We start from the raw sequence: 17441 nt of genomic DNA, 5'->3' as shown, positions 1-17441 counted from the left end.
CTCATAGAGAGACTTCTCAACAAGTGGTCTAGTCATGCACCTATTTATGATGTAACATGCAGTGTTCAAAGCTTCTGCCCAGAAACTATGGGGCAATTTACTAGAAAGAAGCATAGTCCTAGCCATTTCTTCCAATGTCCTATTCTTTCTTTCAACTACTCCATTTTGTTGTGGAGTCCTAGGAGCAGAAAAATTATGATTTATGCCATGCTCATCACAAAATTCAGCAAATTTAGCATTCTCAAATTTAGTACCATGATCAGACCTAATTGATGCAAGTTGATTACCTAGTTGTTTCTGAGTTTTTCTAACAAAAGAAGTAAACATGTCAAATGCTTCATCCTTAGATGTTAAAAATAATGTCCAAGTAAACCTAGAGTAATCATCAATAAGCACCATCACATATCTCTTATCATATCTGCTCAATGTTCTCATTGGTCCACAAAAATCCATATGGACCAGTTCCATCGTCCTGATGGTACTTACCACTTTCTTGCTTTTAAAAGAGGATCTTACCTGCTTCCCCCTTGCACAAGCCTCACAAACTTTATCTTCCTTGAACTTAATGTTAGGCAGTCCTATCACCAAATCCTTGGAGACTAGTTTGTTTAGTTGACTTAGACTGCCATGTCCAAGTCTCTTGTGCCAAAGGAGGGGATCATTATCCAACACAGTTAAGCAAGTGAGTTCATTTTCTGAAAGTGTGGACAGATCTACAACATATATGTTGTTCACTCTTTTTTCCTGCAAAATTATCTTGTCAGTGATAAGATTAATCACAAAGCATTTGGTAGATGTGAATGATACTATGTTACCTGTATCATATAATTGTGATACACATATTAGACTGTACTTCAGTCCATCTATCAAGTCAGTCTTACCTACCTTTCCAACCCCAATGATCTCACCTTTTTTCCCATTTCCAAAGGAGATATTACCTCCTTTAAGGTCCTCAAGTAAAAGTAACTAGTTCTTGCTTCCTGTCATATGCTTTGAACAGCCACTATCCATGTATCATATTTGGCTGCTCCCCTTCACTTGGACCTGCAAAAGGAAATCAGGAGTTAGTCTTAGGAACTCAAACTAGTTTGGGTCCCTTTCTATAGGCAAAACCATGAATCAAATTCCTTTTAGCCCAACTTGGCAGCCTAGTTTTCCCTAGAATAATTTTTTTGTTCTTTTGATCTGCCTTTTCTTTCGCAGTACAATCACTCTTGTAGTGACCAGTGTTTTCACAGTGTGTGCAAATTTTATTCTTAGGGAGTGTTAGGTACTTATTTTTAGGATCCCATTTAGGGGGCAGAGTTCCCAAAGCTAAGTCCCTTTCTGTTGCTACTATGGTGTTCTTGTAGCTATGAAAGTGCATTGGAGGACCTGTTCCATTTACATATTCTATCAAACTCATGTTTAACCTTTGTTAAGTCCTCTTTCAAAACTCTTACATTTTCTTCCTTTTTGTATAGCTCATCTTTAACCTTCCTTAAGTCATCCTCTAGGTTGAGTTGTGTATCACTTGCTATCTCTTTTCCTGTCCCTAACTTTAACTTTATATTATCAGATCTAAGTTCTAAGACAGCTGTATCAAGTGCATGAACCTGGTTCTTCAAAGCAGTATTTTCCTTTTCAGTTTTACAAACGTTCATTTCCAGATTTTTGCATTATACTTTTAAAAAGTTACACTCTTTTGACAACTGTTTTTTTTTCCGAACTTATATTCTTAGATTCATCAATTAAAGTTAGCAACAATTCTTATAGTCTATCTTTAAAAAGGAGTTTAATTTTATCCTTAAGGTCCAGAAAACTTATCTCAGTTTCTTCATCAGGTTCATCTTCAGATTCTCGAATTGCTATGAGAGCTTGTTCAACATTATCATCAGTGTCTTCGTCTAAACTATCTTTGCAAGTAGTAACCATTGCTTTGGATGACCTTTTGTTGTAGTTCTTCTTGTCATGAACCTATTCCTTCTTTCTGTTCCTTCTTTCAGATTTCTCCTTTTTCCACTCGACTTCCTACATAGGACAGTTCTTGATCATGTGGTTCTTTTTACCATATTTGAAGCGCCCATCAGTCATCTGCAAGTGATCTCTTCTCCTCTCCTTCCACAAAGAATATCAGTGATCATTGAATAGTGGAGGCCTAGTGGTGGATTGCTCTTTACAGTTTTCAGGTAGTGCACTCATTTTGATCTTTTCTTAAGGTGTTAGCCTCTTCAAGGATAACCCGCTCTAATACCAATTGATATTTTATATGTCAATGCCACACGAGGGGGTGATTTGTGTGGTGTCCAATTTTCGCGTGCATTGATTATAGTACGTGTTTCTTATACTAGAGTTGCGGAATAATAAATACAGAAAGAAAAGAACACAAGTATTTTTACGTGGAAAACACCCGGCTTAAAAGGTGAAAAAACCACGACCTATTACCCAGTAGGATTTTCTCCAAATACTTCACTACAACTCTGAGCCAACAATAAAGTTTACAAACTCTTGCAAACCTAAGGATTAACCCTAACATTTATAGCAACCAGCCACATGCTATTGCGGCTACTTCAAGTTAACTCTAACTTGAACAATACAACTCGAGTTTACAACCTCTTGCAAACCTAAGGATTAACTCTAAACCTTATAGCAACACGCCACAGGCTGTTGCGACTACTTCAAGTTAACTCTAACTTGAATGATACAACTCAGGTACCTAGTACAATTTGCTTCTAAGAAAGCTGAAAGATACAACTCAAAACGCCTACTATACTTTAAATTAGAAATAAAGAAAGATACATAAAACTCTTTATAGAGCTGGTTGTTCAATCTGGTTTGTGCAGTTTCAGGATCACACTCTTAAATAAAGAAAGACACGTCTCTGGTTTGCTCTCAATTCGTGCTTAACTTCAGTATGTGTGCATCGCCTGTAAAAGAGAATACAACTTCTAACTCTTTCCTTATCTTGGATAGAGTTCTCTTCAAGTAAGGAGTCATGCTTCTTATCAAATATGCAACCTTTTCGTTTAGGGATTATCAGAAATAACCACTTATACTTATCCGTTTCACGTGCATGCCTTTTGCTTGATTCTGCCTGTCATCTGTGTACACTGTCCATGAACCTGGTTCATACATCTGTTACTTTGTCAATCATCAAAACCAAAACCGCTCAGGTCAACACCACTAAACAATATTAATTTTTGAAAATTACTCATTTTGAAACCATGGACAACTCGAACACACGTAACAAAAGATAAAAATTTGGTTTTAGTCGCTTGCCAATTCTTGGTTTTGGATTTGACTTTAGGTATCTACGTTTTTTATGTTTCCCAAAGTCAAAGACGTGTTATATGTACCAACTTTTATTTTATTGTTGTTTATATAACTCTATAGTTTAATGGCCGTGTCTACTTGATTAAATATCTTATTTAATTGTAATTAGTCAATCACTTTTTTTTTTTAAAATGAAACTAAAAATGCCCAAACTAGCTTTGCACATTAACTTTGGTTGCACAGACTTTTTCAAATTTAAGGACGTGTGTGTATATATAGTTACTGTTGACATTATATCAGTAAAGTTATTGTACGAGAATATCAGAAGAGCAAGTAAAAAGACGAGACATAGATATATCAAACGTAAAAGTAACCAAAACTTTTGTATAAATTGTTATAAATCTGTATTGCTGTAATAAACAATTAAATCATTAAATTTTTTAAAATATATAAACAAAACAGAAAGTTAGTAATATTTGTTACTGAATACACAGTGTGTCCTTAAGGAAATTATTCCCCTCAAGTACTCGAGGTACTGGAATATATCCTCCCAGGATAGAACGATTTAACTCACCGGAGTGTTGGTACCAAAAAACGCCGGTAAACAGCGAGCCACTTGAAAGCTGTAAAACACACTGGAATTTTTGTGCAAAAGAAGAAGAAGACGGGCCTGACCCCAAATTCGAATTCGAAGCCAAAGCCGAGGCCGAGCGAGCGACGACCACTACGGCGCGAGGCTTGCCTTTTTCTTAACTCTTTAAAAGCTAAAAGAAGAGCAATTATATATATACACATCAAAAGTCTTTTCTTCCTCCAATATGGGATAATGTCCCTTTACCAAGGAGGAAAACTCAAATATTTTATTTTTTCTCCATTTCTCATTCACCCTCTATAAACTACACAAGCTTAAAATCCCAACATAAATTTAGATACTATCACCACATCTCCACATAGTGTTTATCCTTTAAATGAGTAGATATCATCTTACCTGAAAAGTTGAACAACTAAACTTAATTAGATAGGTATGATGTGTAATGAACTAATTTTTGCGTTATTAGGAAATCTTCTGCGGTGAAACCTCTCTATAATAGCCGGATTTATTCCGATATTTTTTTAATACTATAGTGAATGCTGTTATAGAGGATATACATATTAGAATATAACATAAAAGATCAGTTCTGAGAAAAACTTGACTTTTATAATGAATGACTGTTAAATAGGGATATTGTAATAGTGAAGTCTGAAACCAGAAATTTTGCAGCAATCCTTTTTTTTTTCCCTACAATCTTTACGACTTTCTTAATAAATTTCTAATAGCTATCCTTATAATAAAGTCCGAATTTTTAAAAAAAATAATAGTAATCCAAATGGAATTCATGTACAAATTCCGGAATTAAAAAAAGTAAAGATTATTTATTTAGCTTTTTGCACTCAGAATTCGTACGTGAATTCCACTCATCTTGTTTTACTAAATCAACAATGCAATACAGTAATAATTGTACTCGTTTAGGAATACATTATTATTTTCTATAGTTCCAAAATTGAAAGTGTCTAGTACGCATATATATGTTCAGAATATAACATAAACCACAAAAAGGAGACTTTTCAAAATTAATTAAATAAAATAGCAGAAGATTTCGAGTGCATAAGTAGATCCAATATAAAAATCAAAAAGCAACAAACAACTTTCCAAGAGTAAATTCAAAAATTAAAAAGCAACAACAAAAATATCAAGAGTAAATTTGCGACAAAACATAAATACAGTGAAGAGTGAGTTGAGCTGATTTCAGTCACAACTCATCCTCCATTAATTGAAGCCCAAACGAGTAAGTTGAGTTTGAGAGAAGAAGATGAACATTAGAGAGAGAATAGTTAGTGAGGAACTTTCTAGTATATTGAAAATGTAATTACAAAATCTGATATACATAACATATTTACACGATCACCCTACTAACTTAATCCCCAATTAACCAATGCCAACTACTTTAACTAACTAGTGACAACTGGCTAACTGTTCACTGACATACTTGCCCACTAACTTGTCCACTAACTTGTCCAGCTGTCATACTCTCTCATATTCTCACCCCCAAGCTGGAGGGTGTAGAATGTTAAGCACTCCAAGCTTGCTCAACAAATATTCATGTTGTATTCTTCCAAGTTCTTTAGTCAATAGATTTGCCTGCTGCTCCTTTGTCCCTATGTGATGAGTCTTAATCTTGCCATCTTTGATCTTATATCTCACAAAGTGACAATCAATCTCTATATGCTTGGTCTTTTTGTAACGATCAGACCGGTCATTTTGAGAATTTAAATCCCGTCCGGCGGCATAAGGCCCTGAGCAGCGTCATATTATGTGTATTGACTTGCATGCGTGGTTGAATTCGATTACCGGATGTTTCAGAGTGATTTGGGACACTTAGTCCCTAAAACGGAAGTTTAAGTCTTAGGATTCCGACCGTAGTCGGAACTATGTGAAGACGACTCCAGAATGGAGTTCCGTCGGCTCCATTAGCTCTGTTGGATGATTTTGAACTTAGGAGCGTGTCCGGACTGTAAATCCGAGGTCTATAGCTGATTTAGATTTGAATTGGCGAAAGTCGAATTTTTGGAGATTTGGACCAGAAGTGGACTTTTTGATATCGAGGTCGGAATGCGATTTCGAGAGTTGGAACAGCTCTGTTATGTTATTTGGGACTTGCCTGCAAAATTTGACGTCATTCCGGGTTGATTTGATAGGTTTCGGCACGGGTTTTAGAAGTTGAAAGATTTAAAAATTTATAAGTTCGATTCATGATGCGATTCGTAGTTTCAACGTTGTTTGATGTGATTTGAGACCTCGAGTGGGTCCGTGTTAGGTTATAGAACTTGTTGGTATATTTGGACGGGGTCCCGAGGGCCTCGGGTATTTTTCGGACGAGTTGCGGATGATTTTCATGGTTTTGGGGAGGTCTGAGTTCTGGTGTAATCGCACTTGCGGACGTTGGGCGCAGGTGCAATGGTCGCAGGTGCGAAGATGAAGGCGCAAGTGTGAGAAGAGCTGGACTTGGCAGTCTCCGCAGGTACGGAGAATTTGTGCGCATCAGCGGACTCGCACGTGCTGAGATGGAAGCACAAATGCAAGAATTGAGAGTTGGCCTGGGGTAGCAGGTGCGAGGAAGTTCTGTATCTGCGATGCCCGCGGATGCGCAGAAGGCTTGCAGGTATGGAGGCTGTGGGAGTTAGTGACTTCTGCAAGTGCGACTGGTTAGACCGCAGGTACAGTAGGCGCAGGTGCGAGGATCGCTGGGCAGAAAGGGGTTGGAATCGAGGGTTAGTTCATTTTTCACTCCATTTTTTTATTTTTAGCTCGGGAGAAGGCGATTCTTTGAGGGATTTTCAGAGGAATCTTGTGGGTAACGATTTCTTACTCGAATTTGGTTTTATTGCATTAATCTATAGTTGTTTCTCCATTTAATTTCGGATTTTTGGGGTTGAAATGGGAAAAAATTGGAAGAACTTCTTCAATAAAGATTTTGGATTTTGAAGAGGGATTTGTGGTCGGATTTGAGTAATTCTTATATGGTTGGACTCGTGAGTGAATGGGTGTTCGTATTTTATGATTTTTACCCAATTCCGAGATGTGGGCCCGGATCGACTTTTTAGGGCGAATTTCAAAATTTTTGTTAAAATATTAATTTCATTGATTAGAGGAGTCTATTATTGTTGTATTCATGTTATGCAGTTGTGTTTGGCTAGATTTGGGCCATTCAGAGTCGGATATTCGTGAAAAAGGCATTGTGGCCGATTGTTTGAGCTTGGTTTGAGGTAAGTATCTTGCCTAACCTTGTGTGGGAGACTTCCCCTTAGGATTTGAGTCTTCTATGTTGATTGTAATCCGCGTACACGAGGTGACGAGTGCGTGCACAGACTTATTTGTGGGAAGTTGGCCTTTTAGGGTTCTTAGGTCCTTGTATTTATTGAATATGCAGTTGTTCTTGTTATGATTATATATCTTAATTACTAGATTCACATCTACCTGCTTAATTAGAATCAATTGCTTCATGATCCACTGTTATTGTTACTTGATTTATACGTGCCTTAACTGAAACTGTTAACTCTTCTATAGCCATGCTATCTTTTCATAACTGTTTATCTTTATTTGGAATTTATATTATTTTATCCTATAATTGTTCAGTCTTAATTGAGGTTATGATTATTTTTTCGCTGCTTATCCTTAATTGAATTGTTGAATATCCTTCGTAATTTTCTCAACCTTAAAAGAAGTTTAGATATCCTATATCTTAGTCGACTTATTTTATTTGGCATTATTTGATTCGTGTTAGCTTCCCTGTTGTTGAAGTGTATATTGTGGGATCGTTGCTACACATTAGTTTTCCCTCTGTTGAGCTGTTCTCTTTTCGCCTAGCATTCTTTACTGTCGTTATTCCTTATGAATTGATTCTACCGTTTCTTTGTGAATTAAAGTTCTTGAATTGATTTACTTGTCGTACTTTGTATTATTGTCATTATTGCTGTTGTACTTGTTATTGTTGTGATGCACGAGGTTTCTGCCATGCGGTTGTTATTATGGGATTGCACGAGGTTTCTGCCGTGCTATTGTTACCATTGATATTTGTAGATGTGGCATGACAAGGCGGGATATATATATATATATATATATATATATATATATATATATATATATATATATATATATATATATATATATATATATGTGTGTGTGTGTGTGTGTGTGTGTGTGTGTGTGTGTGTGTGTGTGTGTGTGTGTGTGTGTGTGTGTGTTGGAGGGGGGGTTGCGCATGTGGCGAGACAAGGTGGGAATATTATTATGCACGTGTGACGAGACAAGGCGGGCATTTATGTTACTATTGCACACGTGGCGAGACAAGGTGGGTTGTGTGAGGGATTGATTTGTGATGATTTGTGGCCTGGGGGCATTCTTGTTGTTGATATTTGTGATGTGGTATACATACCTGTGTGAGCTTTATCTTGTGAAAGCTGTGAGAAAATATTCTACGTGATGTCCGTTCTTTTTTTCTTATGCTTATTTGCTGATATGGACTAGGTAGGACACTTGCACAAGCATACACGTAGTTAAGCACTCTTATCGGATAAGAGGTGTTCTTGATATTGTTGAGCATAGATGCTCACCCTTGTTTACTTGCCTTCTATGTGAGAATGGCTCTATTGGCACGTGAGTCGTCAGTGCGGTTATGAGGTGTTATGAGGGCACATGATGCCAAGTGTTAGGGTTCAGGTATTGAGACCCGTGACTTGTAAATTGTCTGAGGTTCGGTACCTCGTGAAGTTGTTGGCTAAAACCTGATGTAAAAGCGGTTGTAGTTGCTGCGTTATTACTTGTCCTTGGTGTATTTGTGATTCTGGATTTAGGTTGAGTTCCATTCATTTTTCTATGTCATTTTCATGATATTTCGCTGACAGTGGTTGTTTTCTTCCTTATTACCATTACTGTACTGTGAGCCATATTGCATAGTCTTTATGTAGACATCATACTTCTGCTGCTCATATACTTGTACCTGTTTAGTTTATTAGACCAGTGAGTGTCTTAACTGTTCCTCGTCACTATCCCACCGAGGTTAGTCTTGATACTTACTGGGCACCGCTGTGGTATGCTCATGCTACTCTTCTGCACATTTTATTTTGTGCAGATCCAGGTAATTGTTCGTTAGCTAGCTGCGTGGACTGTTGCTGCGGAGACTTAAGGTAAACCTGCCGCTGCGTTCGCAGGCTTCGGAGTCACCTTCAACTTTTCGTTTTGCACTGTTTATTCTTATTTCTAGACAGTTATATTTAAAAGTTTTCTAGCAAACACTCTGTAGAACTTATGACTTGTACTACCGGTTTTGGAAATTTTAAGAGATTCTATTTAATAATGTTGTTTTAATTATTGTTAGGCTTACCTAGTCCCTAAGACTAGGTGCCATCACGATACCTAAATGGAGGAAAAATTGGGTCGTGACACCTTTCATGAAATATAGGATTGGCTGCAATCTGTAGGGCTGCCTTACTGTTACAAAATACACTCACAAGTTGTTCAATTGAAATGCCAAGCTCTGTAAACAACCCAAGTAGCCAAACTACTTCAGCAGTAGCCGTTGCAAGACTTCTATATTCTGCTTATGCTGAGCTTTTAGACACTATCTGATGCTTCTTAGATTTCCATGACACCAATGATTCCCCAAACTTCACAAGGAAATCAGTTACTGACCTTCTGGTATTAGGACATGCAGCCCAGTCTGCATCACAAAAGCAAGTCAGACTGTTTGCACTTTTACTGCTCAGTAGAATGCCCATTACTGGATTCAATTTGATATATCTTACAACTCTTATTGTTGCTTCCCTGTGAGATTGCTTGGGTGAATGCATAAATTGACTAAGTGTTTGCACATCAAATATTATATATGGCCTTGTGATAGTCAGATATATTAATCTTCCAATCAATCTTTGATAAATTGCAGCATCCTTTATCAATTCTTCTCCAGATACCCCAACATATGCATCAAATTCTGCTGAAGTGAACTTTTGATTCATATCTATTGGAGTGGCCACATGTTTAGTAGCTCCTAAGCCCATATCAAAAATCAATTGCAAGGCATACTTCCTTTGGTTTAGTAAGATCCCTTTGTTGGATCTCATAACTTCAATTCCCAAGAAATACTTCAGTTCTCCCAAATCCTTTACTTTGAATTTGTGATTTAAAACATCTTTAGTTTCCTGAATGAACTGCTCATTGTTTCCTGTGATGAGCAGATCATCCACATACATAAGAATAGCCACAAAATCTGCTCCTTTCTTCTTGGTAAACAGTGAATAGTCATATAGACTTTGCTTATACCCTGTTTCAAGAAGTGCCTTTCTAAGTTTGATGTTCCATTGTCTTGAAGCTTGCTTTAGTCCATATAAGTACTTCACTAGCTTGCATACCTTGGTCTCCCCATGTCTTCTAAAACCTTGAGGCATTTCCATATATACTTCTTTGTATAAGTCTCCCTGCAAAAATGCATTATACACATCCATTTGATACATAGTCCACCCTTTTGATGTTGCTACTGTAATGACTGACCTCACAGTTACCATTTTGGCAACTGGTGAAAAGGTCTCATGGTAGTCTAACCGCTCTTTTTGGTTGTATACTTTTGCTACTAGCCTGGACTTGAATCTTTCAACATCTCCATTAGCTTTATACTTTATTTTATACACCCATTTTGATCCAATTGTGTTCTTTTCCTTGGGCAAGTCTACTATTTCCCATGTCCTGTTGTCCTCCAATGCCTTGATTTCCTTCTTCATTGCCTCAGCCCATCTCTTGTCTCTTGATGCTTCTGTGGTTCTGTGAATGCTGAGACCTTTGCCACAAAGCTTTTGCAGGCCTGTGAAAGCTGATCATAACACAGATAGTCTGAAATAGGATATAGTGCCACATTATGTGCTTTGTTCTTGGTAACATAATCTTGTAACCATATAGGTTCTTTGGTGCTTTTGCCAGAACTTCTTCGTTCTTGACCTCTGATTTCTGAGGGTACATATTCAGGTACAACATCTATGCATTCAACATCTAGAGATTGGCCTGGTGCAGGATCATTTTCTGTATGCTCATCATGTGTAGCTTGTTGAGGTTCAGATGTTTGTTCAGATACTACAGCATCAACAACATTGCCTTCTTCAACATGAGAAATGGGGGCATTTTCACAAACTGCATCAACCTCATCATCTTCATGAGCTTCATGGACTGCATCATAGTCATCAGCTGTATCAGCTTCACCTTCAGATGCATGATCTGCAGCAGGTGTCTGCAATGGTTCAAGTGTATGATCTGCAGCATGTCCCTGTAATGGTTCATGCTCAAATGATACACTCCCCCTAACATGAACATTAACAAGATGTAATGAGGAAGACTTAGCAAATGGGAATAGATGTTCTTTGAATACAACATCCCTGATGTCACGACCCGAAATTCCCACCTTCGGGACCGTGATGGCGCCTAACATTTCACTTGCTAGGCAAGCCAACGTTAGAATAATATTAGCCATTTTAAAATAATTTAAGTTAATTAATAACAAAAAAATAAATGCGGAAGTAAGGTCTGAAATGTAGTGAATAATCAATATTAATAGCAATGTCTAAATACCATCCCAGAACTGGAGTCACAAGTGCACGAGCTTCTAGAATAATAAAAATAAAGGTCTGAATAAATTTCAAGCTGTTTGAAATATAATACACAGCTGAGACAATATAGAAAGGGACTTCAGAACTGCGAACGTTGTGCAGTTATACCTCAAGTCTCTGCTGGTAGCTGTAACCGGGCAAATCTACAGTACGCCGCTGGGACCAACTCCGAAATCTGCACAAGAAGTGCAAAGTGCAGTATCAGTACAACCGATCCCATGTACCGGTAAGTATCGAGCCTAACCTCGACGAAGTAGTGACGAGGCTATGACAAGATACGTACATAAACAACATGTACAAATATATACAAATACGAAGTAATAATAATACAATAAATAATAATTTATAAATTGGGCGGGAACATGCGAAGGGGAAGGATATAATAATTTCAGCAGGAGAAGTGTCACTTAGCAGCCAATTAATGTATCAACAATAAAATGAGCAATTGATAATATAAAAATGGCATGGCACTACCCTTCGTGCTTTTACACTCACAATTAGCACGGCAACACCCTTCGTGCTTTTACACTCATAAATGGCACGGCAACACTCTTCATGCTTTTACACTCACAATTGGCACGGAAACACCCTTCGTGCTTTTACACTCTTCCTTACCATGAAAATATAATATAAATTCGGAAGAGTATTTAAGTGCGGGGATATATACTTATCAATCAATTCAATACCAAAATACCGACTTCACCTTCCAAAATATTCATCAATAATTAAATGAATAATAATTTCACGAATAATGATCAAATGAGCATGTGACAATTATTGCAGGAATTCAAGAATTAATATTTGATAAGGGATATGAGTGAAACAATTAATACAATAATTAATTTATGTTTTAAAATGATTTATGATTTTTTAAGTAATTATGCAAATAATTAATTTGACGACGTATAGATACTCAAAACCTTGCCTATACGTCATACACATGCATTTCACATAACAAATAATTTAAGGGTTCTATTCCCTCAAGTCAAGGTTAACCACGACACTTACCTCGCTTGCAGCCAAATTCAAGAATCCAATAAACCTTTGCCTCGCGAATTCGTATTCGAAATCCTCAAATCTAGTCATAAACAATTCAATATACTCAATACAAATCGTAGGAATTAATTTCATATGAATTTGCTAATTTTTCGGATAAAAATCCGAAATTCATCTCAAAAATCAACAGTCGGGCCCATGTCTCGAATCTTAGAAATACTTATGAAATCCGAACACCCGTTCCGAGACGAGTCCAACCATACAAAAATTACCAAATTCTGACATCGGATTGGCTTTCAAATCTTCATTTTATATTTTTGGAAGATTTTATAAAAATCTGATTTTTCTTCCATAAATTCACGGATTCATGATGTAAATGAGTATGGAATCATGAAATATAATCAATATAGGATAAGGAACACTTACCCAAATTTTTTTCCCATGAAAATTGCCCAAACATTTGCCTTACCCGAGCTCAAAAAGACCAAAATGAGAAAAAATCTCGAAAGCCTTCGTTTTAACACTGCCCAGGCATTTTCGCACCTGCGGTGCCTGGGCTCGCACCTGCGAGCTCGCATCTGCGAAATGGCTTGCCCAGCGTGTGTCCGCATCTACGGAGCTTGAGCCACATTTGCGGCTGCACAGATGCGCATGAAGGAGCCGCAGAAGCGGTGCTTTCCGCATTTGCGATGGCTGAGCCACAGAAGCGACCTCGCACCTGCGTCCAAAATTGCGCAGGTGCGACACACCAGAACCAGACCTACAATTTTTACAAAAATGGTCTGAAACTCATCTGAAACTCACCTGAGCCCCTCGGGACCTCGTCCATTTATACCAATCAGTCCCGTAACATAACACGGACTTACTCGGGGTCTCAAATAACATCAAAATTATAATTTATACCTCGATTCAAACTTTTGAGTTTCAAACTTTTCAATTTACAAAACTTGTGCCGAAATATGTTAAATGAATCCGAATGACTTCAAATTTGGCACACAAGTCATAAATAATATAATGGGGCTATTTCAATTTTCGAAATCGGATTCCGACCCTGATATCAAAAAGTCAAATTCGTGGTCAAACTTTTGGAAATCTTTAGCCTTTAAATTACTAGTTTCCGTTAAATAGTCATAACTTGAGCTAGGCACCTCCAAATTATATTTCGGGCATACGTCCAAGTCCCAAATTATGATCCGGACCTACCAAAACTGTCAAAATATTGATCTGGGTCCGTTTGCTCAAAATATTGACCAAAATCAACTCAGTTGAGTTTTAAGGCTCTATTTCACATTTTAATCTATTTTTTACATAAAAAATTTTCAAAAATTGTACGGACTGCGCACACAAGTCTGGAGTGATAAATAGTACTTTTTGAGGTCTTAGAATATAGAATTAATTATTAAATTTAAAGATGACCTTTTGGGTCATCACACCTGCACACAAAAAAATGATTAGATGGAAGGTCCAAGAGCTTGTAGCCCTTTTGTGTGTCTGAATAGCCCAGGTGCATAGCAGGTTTGGCTCTTGCTGAGAACTTGTTGCCATGTATCATAGTGGTGGCATAGCACAAGCAACCAAAAACTCTTAAGTGCTCAAGAGAAGGCTTCTGATGATGTAGGAGTTCATATGGTGATTTGCCTTGCAGAATGATAGAACGCAGCCTGTTTATAATGTAAACAGCAGTAGTAATACATTCTCCCCAGTACTTAGTTGGTACATTTGCCTGCAATTTAGGGCCATTGTTGTATCTAATATATGTCTATATTTTCTCTCAACTACCCCATTTTGTTGGGGAATATGCACAGCTACTTTGATGTATAATACCATAGTGTTCAAGTAATTCAATGCACTGTTTACTAAAAAACTCTCCTACATTATCAGTTCTAACAGTCTTAATTGCTACACCAAATTGTGTTCTTAGCATAGAGAGAAACTTTTGTAACACAACAATTACATCACTTTTCAACGATAGTAAATGTACCCAAGTATACCTAGAATGATCATCCACAACTGTTAGAAAGTAATGTTTTCTATCATGTGTGGGAAACTTGTATGGTCCCCAAATATCCATGTGTAAAAGCATTAAAGGATTACTACTTCTTGTAACACTACTAGAAAAACTAGTCTACTTTGCTTATTTAAGGGACAGACAGAAAATTTTTTATTCACATCAAGATCTTTAAGTTGTAAGGAGTCTATATTTTTCATTGTACTAACAGAGGTGTGACCTAATCTTTTATGCCAAAGAATGCCATCTACTTCTAGTTTCTGGACTGCTGCAACCGATGCTTGCCTCAAACTTCTAGCAATGTGCTCATCCTTCACCACATACAGGCTTCCACTTTCCTTACCAATTCCCCTCACCCTGCCACTCCAAAGGTCCTAAAATACACAGAAGTCAGGATAGAGGTGAACATAGCAACTGGTTCTTTTGAACTTTGACACAAATAAAAAATTGAATTTGAAGTCAGGAACATATAAAATATTCTTAATCTCCATGTCCTTAAGAAATATTGCACTACCAATGTGAGATATATTTGTCTTCTCACCAGTAGGTAAATGAACTTGATCTCTACCAGTTTTCAACTCAGTCTTAGAGTGTAGTATATCTAGGGAAGCAGCTATGTGATGAGTCGCACCAGAATTAACTATCCATTCTTTACTAGGTTTATCAGTCATTAGTGCATTAGTAATACCTGCCATATTGACTTGTGGAACTGTGATATCTTTATTCAGCATATCCAGGATTTGTCTATATTGATTCTCAGTGAAGAAGTGCCCTCCTGCAGGACCATCATTATGTGCTCTTCCTCCAGCCATGTGTGCATGTTCCTCATGCCCAGCATTACCAGTTGCACAATTGGCCACAACCTTCCTTTTAGCATTAAAATCTATAGGGTAGCCTATCAACTTGTAGCAATTTTCTTTCAAGTGTCCATTCATCTTACAGTAGTCACATTTCATGAATGGCTTCTTCTCTTTGTAGCCTTGTCCTCGTCTAACTTGCATAGCAATAGGATCTTTTCTAGCTCCTAAGGCTGGATATGGACTTGATCTTTGGTTTCATCCTTAATTATCAACGCATAAGCTTGGTTCAAGGTTGGTTAAAAGGTTTTCATCAGAATCTGCCTCCTTGCCTGCTCATAGGTCTCATTCAGACCACTGAGAAATTGAAGCAGCCTTTGACGATGAAGGTGTTCAATGTAGTCCTTTGATTTAGCATAATCACAACCTGGCGTGGGAACTAAAGCATCATACGCCAACCGCATTTCCTTCAGTCTCATGAAATATGAATCAACATAATCAGTTCCTTGAGAAATCGTTGCGATTTCCCTATGCAATTGAAAAATTCGAACTCGATTGCCCTTATCAAATCTCTCCTTCAAGTCTTCCCAAACTAGGTGCACATCTGATGCATAAGCTATTCCACTGACGAGGTTTGTTGATACAGTGTTCAGGATCCATGAGAGCACAATCACATTGCATGTCTCTCATTCCTCATGTAATTCCTTCTTAAAGGTCTCCTTCTTGCATGTACCAGTTACAAACCCTAGCTTTCGCTTAACTTGAAGAGCAATTCGTATCGTCCTACGCCATAATCCATAGTTTTCAGACCCAGTGAGTTGAATTGGAATCAAAACTGAGCTTGGTGTATCAGAAGGGTGCAGAAACAGAGGATGAGTATGGTCAATTTTCTCGTCTACCATTACTGAACTTGAGCGAGAATTTGTATCACACAAACACAAATTTACTCAGCTAAGAAACAACCAGTATCGATCGCTCTGATACCAAGTGAGTTGAGCTGATTTCAGTCACAGCTCATCCTCCATTAATGGAGGCCCAAACGAGTAAGTTGAGTTTGAGAGAAGAAGATGAACACCAAAGAGAGAATAGTTAGTGAGGAACTTTCTAGTATATTGAAAATGTAATTATAAAATCTGATATACATCACATATATGTTGTGACACTCTACTAACTTAATCCCCAATTAACTAATGCCAACTACTTTAACTACTCTAACTAACTGGTGACAGCTAGCTAACTGCCCACTGTCATACTTGCCCACTAACTTGTCCAGCTGTCGTACTCCCTCATATTCTCACAGAAAGAAGCGTCACAACTTTAATCAATCAGTAGTTAAACTTACCTGTTTTATTAAAATAACTTATTGGATCTATATCTACTCTTACAAGGAGTACAAAAGTAGGCAACGGTACCGGTCATCAAAACTATGACTCTGTCAAATTAGCGATGCATCGAGTATCTATCTATCTATACTATATTAAAAATACAAAGTCCATTAATGAAATACCCTTTTTTACCTTTTAAAAATAAGGTTCATATTGGACAAAATCGTAATTCAATTCTCCTAATATTTAGTAATTTAAACACAACTAAAATTTTGATTATAAAATCTTTCCTTATTTGTATAATTTAGGAAGTCCTAATATTTAGGACAAGGAGTAAACTAAGATCTTACCTTCGGAATGGAAATTACAATTAATTTTTAATAATTTTGTTATTATAGTAAAAGAAAAAAGAAAAAAATCGTTATTAATTTTTGATAATTTCGTTGTCCACATCTTATACGGAAACTTTGAGATTACATCAAAGTTTAGACGTGTGACATGCATCCAAAGGTATGGCCATCGACTTGAAAGGGAACTTGTGCGTACTGCTTCTCTCAATGTATCATCATCTACATTCGAGCTCAATATTTTCGATCCGAAACATATATAAATATATACATATGTAAAAATCCATTAGAATTTGAATGATTATTAGGTCTATATTTATTTTTAAAAGTACAAATGAATTTAACGCTAAAGAATTTTAGAGGTCGAATTCATCAAATTTAAATCCTAGATACATCACTGAGTGTTACGACAGGTACACTTGAATTATTGTTCTACCTCCTTCCTTCTGCAGCTTTCTCAATCAAGAGGAAAGAGTATCAGTTACCTTGCCTCTGCTTATATTATTTATTCTGCTTTACCTGGAATAAT

At 37.1% G+C, this 17441-nt stretch overlaps 2 protein-coding genes across 2 annotated transcripts; both read right to left on the bottom strand.

The window, feature by feature from the left end:
* Window positions 1-10559: 10559 nt before the first annotated feature.
* LOC142169850 (uncharacterized) lies at window positions 10560-15444 on the bottom strand. The gene is made up of 4 exons (XM_075231776.1): window positions 14911-15444; window positions 14653-14817; window positions 13869-14158; window positions 10560-11133 (listed from the first exon to the last, which is right to left on the bottom strand). The coding sequence occupies exons 1-4, from the start codon at window positions 15442-15444 to the stop codon at window positions 10560-10562; spliced, it is 1563 nt and encodes a 520-aa protein (XP_075087877.1).
* Window positions 15445-15539: 95 nt separating this feature from the next.
* LOC142169849 (uncharacterized) lies at window positions 15540-16142 on the bottom strand. The gene is made up of 2 exons (XM_075231775.1): window positions 15985-16142; window positions 15540-15864 (listed from the first exon to the last, which is right to left on the bottom strand). The coding sequence occupies exons 1-2, from the start codon at window positions 16140-16142 to the stop codon at window positions 15540-15542; spliced, it is 483 nt and encodes a 160-aa protein (XP_075087876.1).
* Between the last annotated feature and the right edge of the window lie 1299 nt (window positions 16143-17441).

The sequence above is a fragment of the Nicotiana tabacum genome, chromosome 15 (assembly GCF_000715075.1).
Source record: "Nicotiana tabacum cultivar K326 chromosome 15, ASM71507v2, whole genome shotgun sequence".
NCBI lineage: Eukaryota > Viridiplantae > Streptophyta > Magnoliopsida > Solanales > Solanaceae > Nicotiana > Nicotiana tabacum.
This window is presented reverse-complemented; position numbering and strand designations above follow the sequence as displayed.

What these genes read in the sequence shown, in the direction of transcription:
- LOC142169849 (XM_075231775.1), bottom strand. Translation starts at nt 16,142, where the DNA reads ATGGTAGACGAGAAAATTGACCATACTCATCCTCTGTTTCTGCACCCT. An exon ending in CAAGTTAAGCGAAAGCTAGG is followed by an intron (nt 15,865 to 15,984) that starts GTTTGTAACTGG and finishes AAACCTCGTCAG; the next exon opens with TGGAATAGCTTATGCATCAG.
- LOC142169850 (XM_075231776.1), bottom strand. Translation starts at nt 15,444, where the DNA reads ATGCAAGTTAGACGAGGACAAGGCTACAAAGAGAAGAAGCCATTCATG. An exon ending in AAAGATTAGGTCACACCTCT is followed by an intron (nt 14,159 to 14,652) that starts GTTAGTACAATG and finishes CCTAAATTGCAG; the next exon opens with GCAAATGTACCAACTAAGTA. An exon ending in AATCATTTTTTTGTGTGCAG is followed by an intron (nt 11,134 to 13,868) that starts GTGTGATGACCC and finishes TGTTCATGTTAG; the next exon opens with GGGGAGTGTATCATTTGAGC.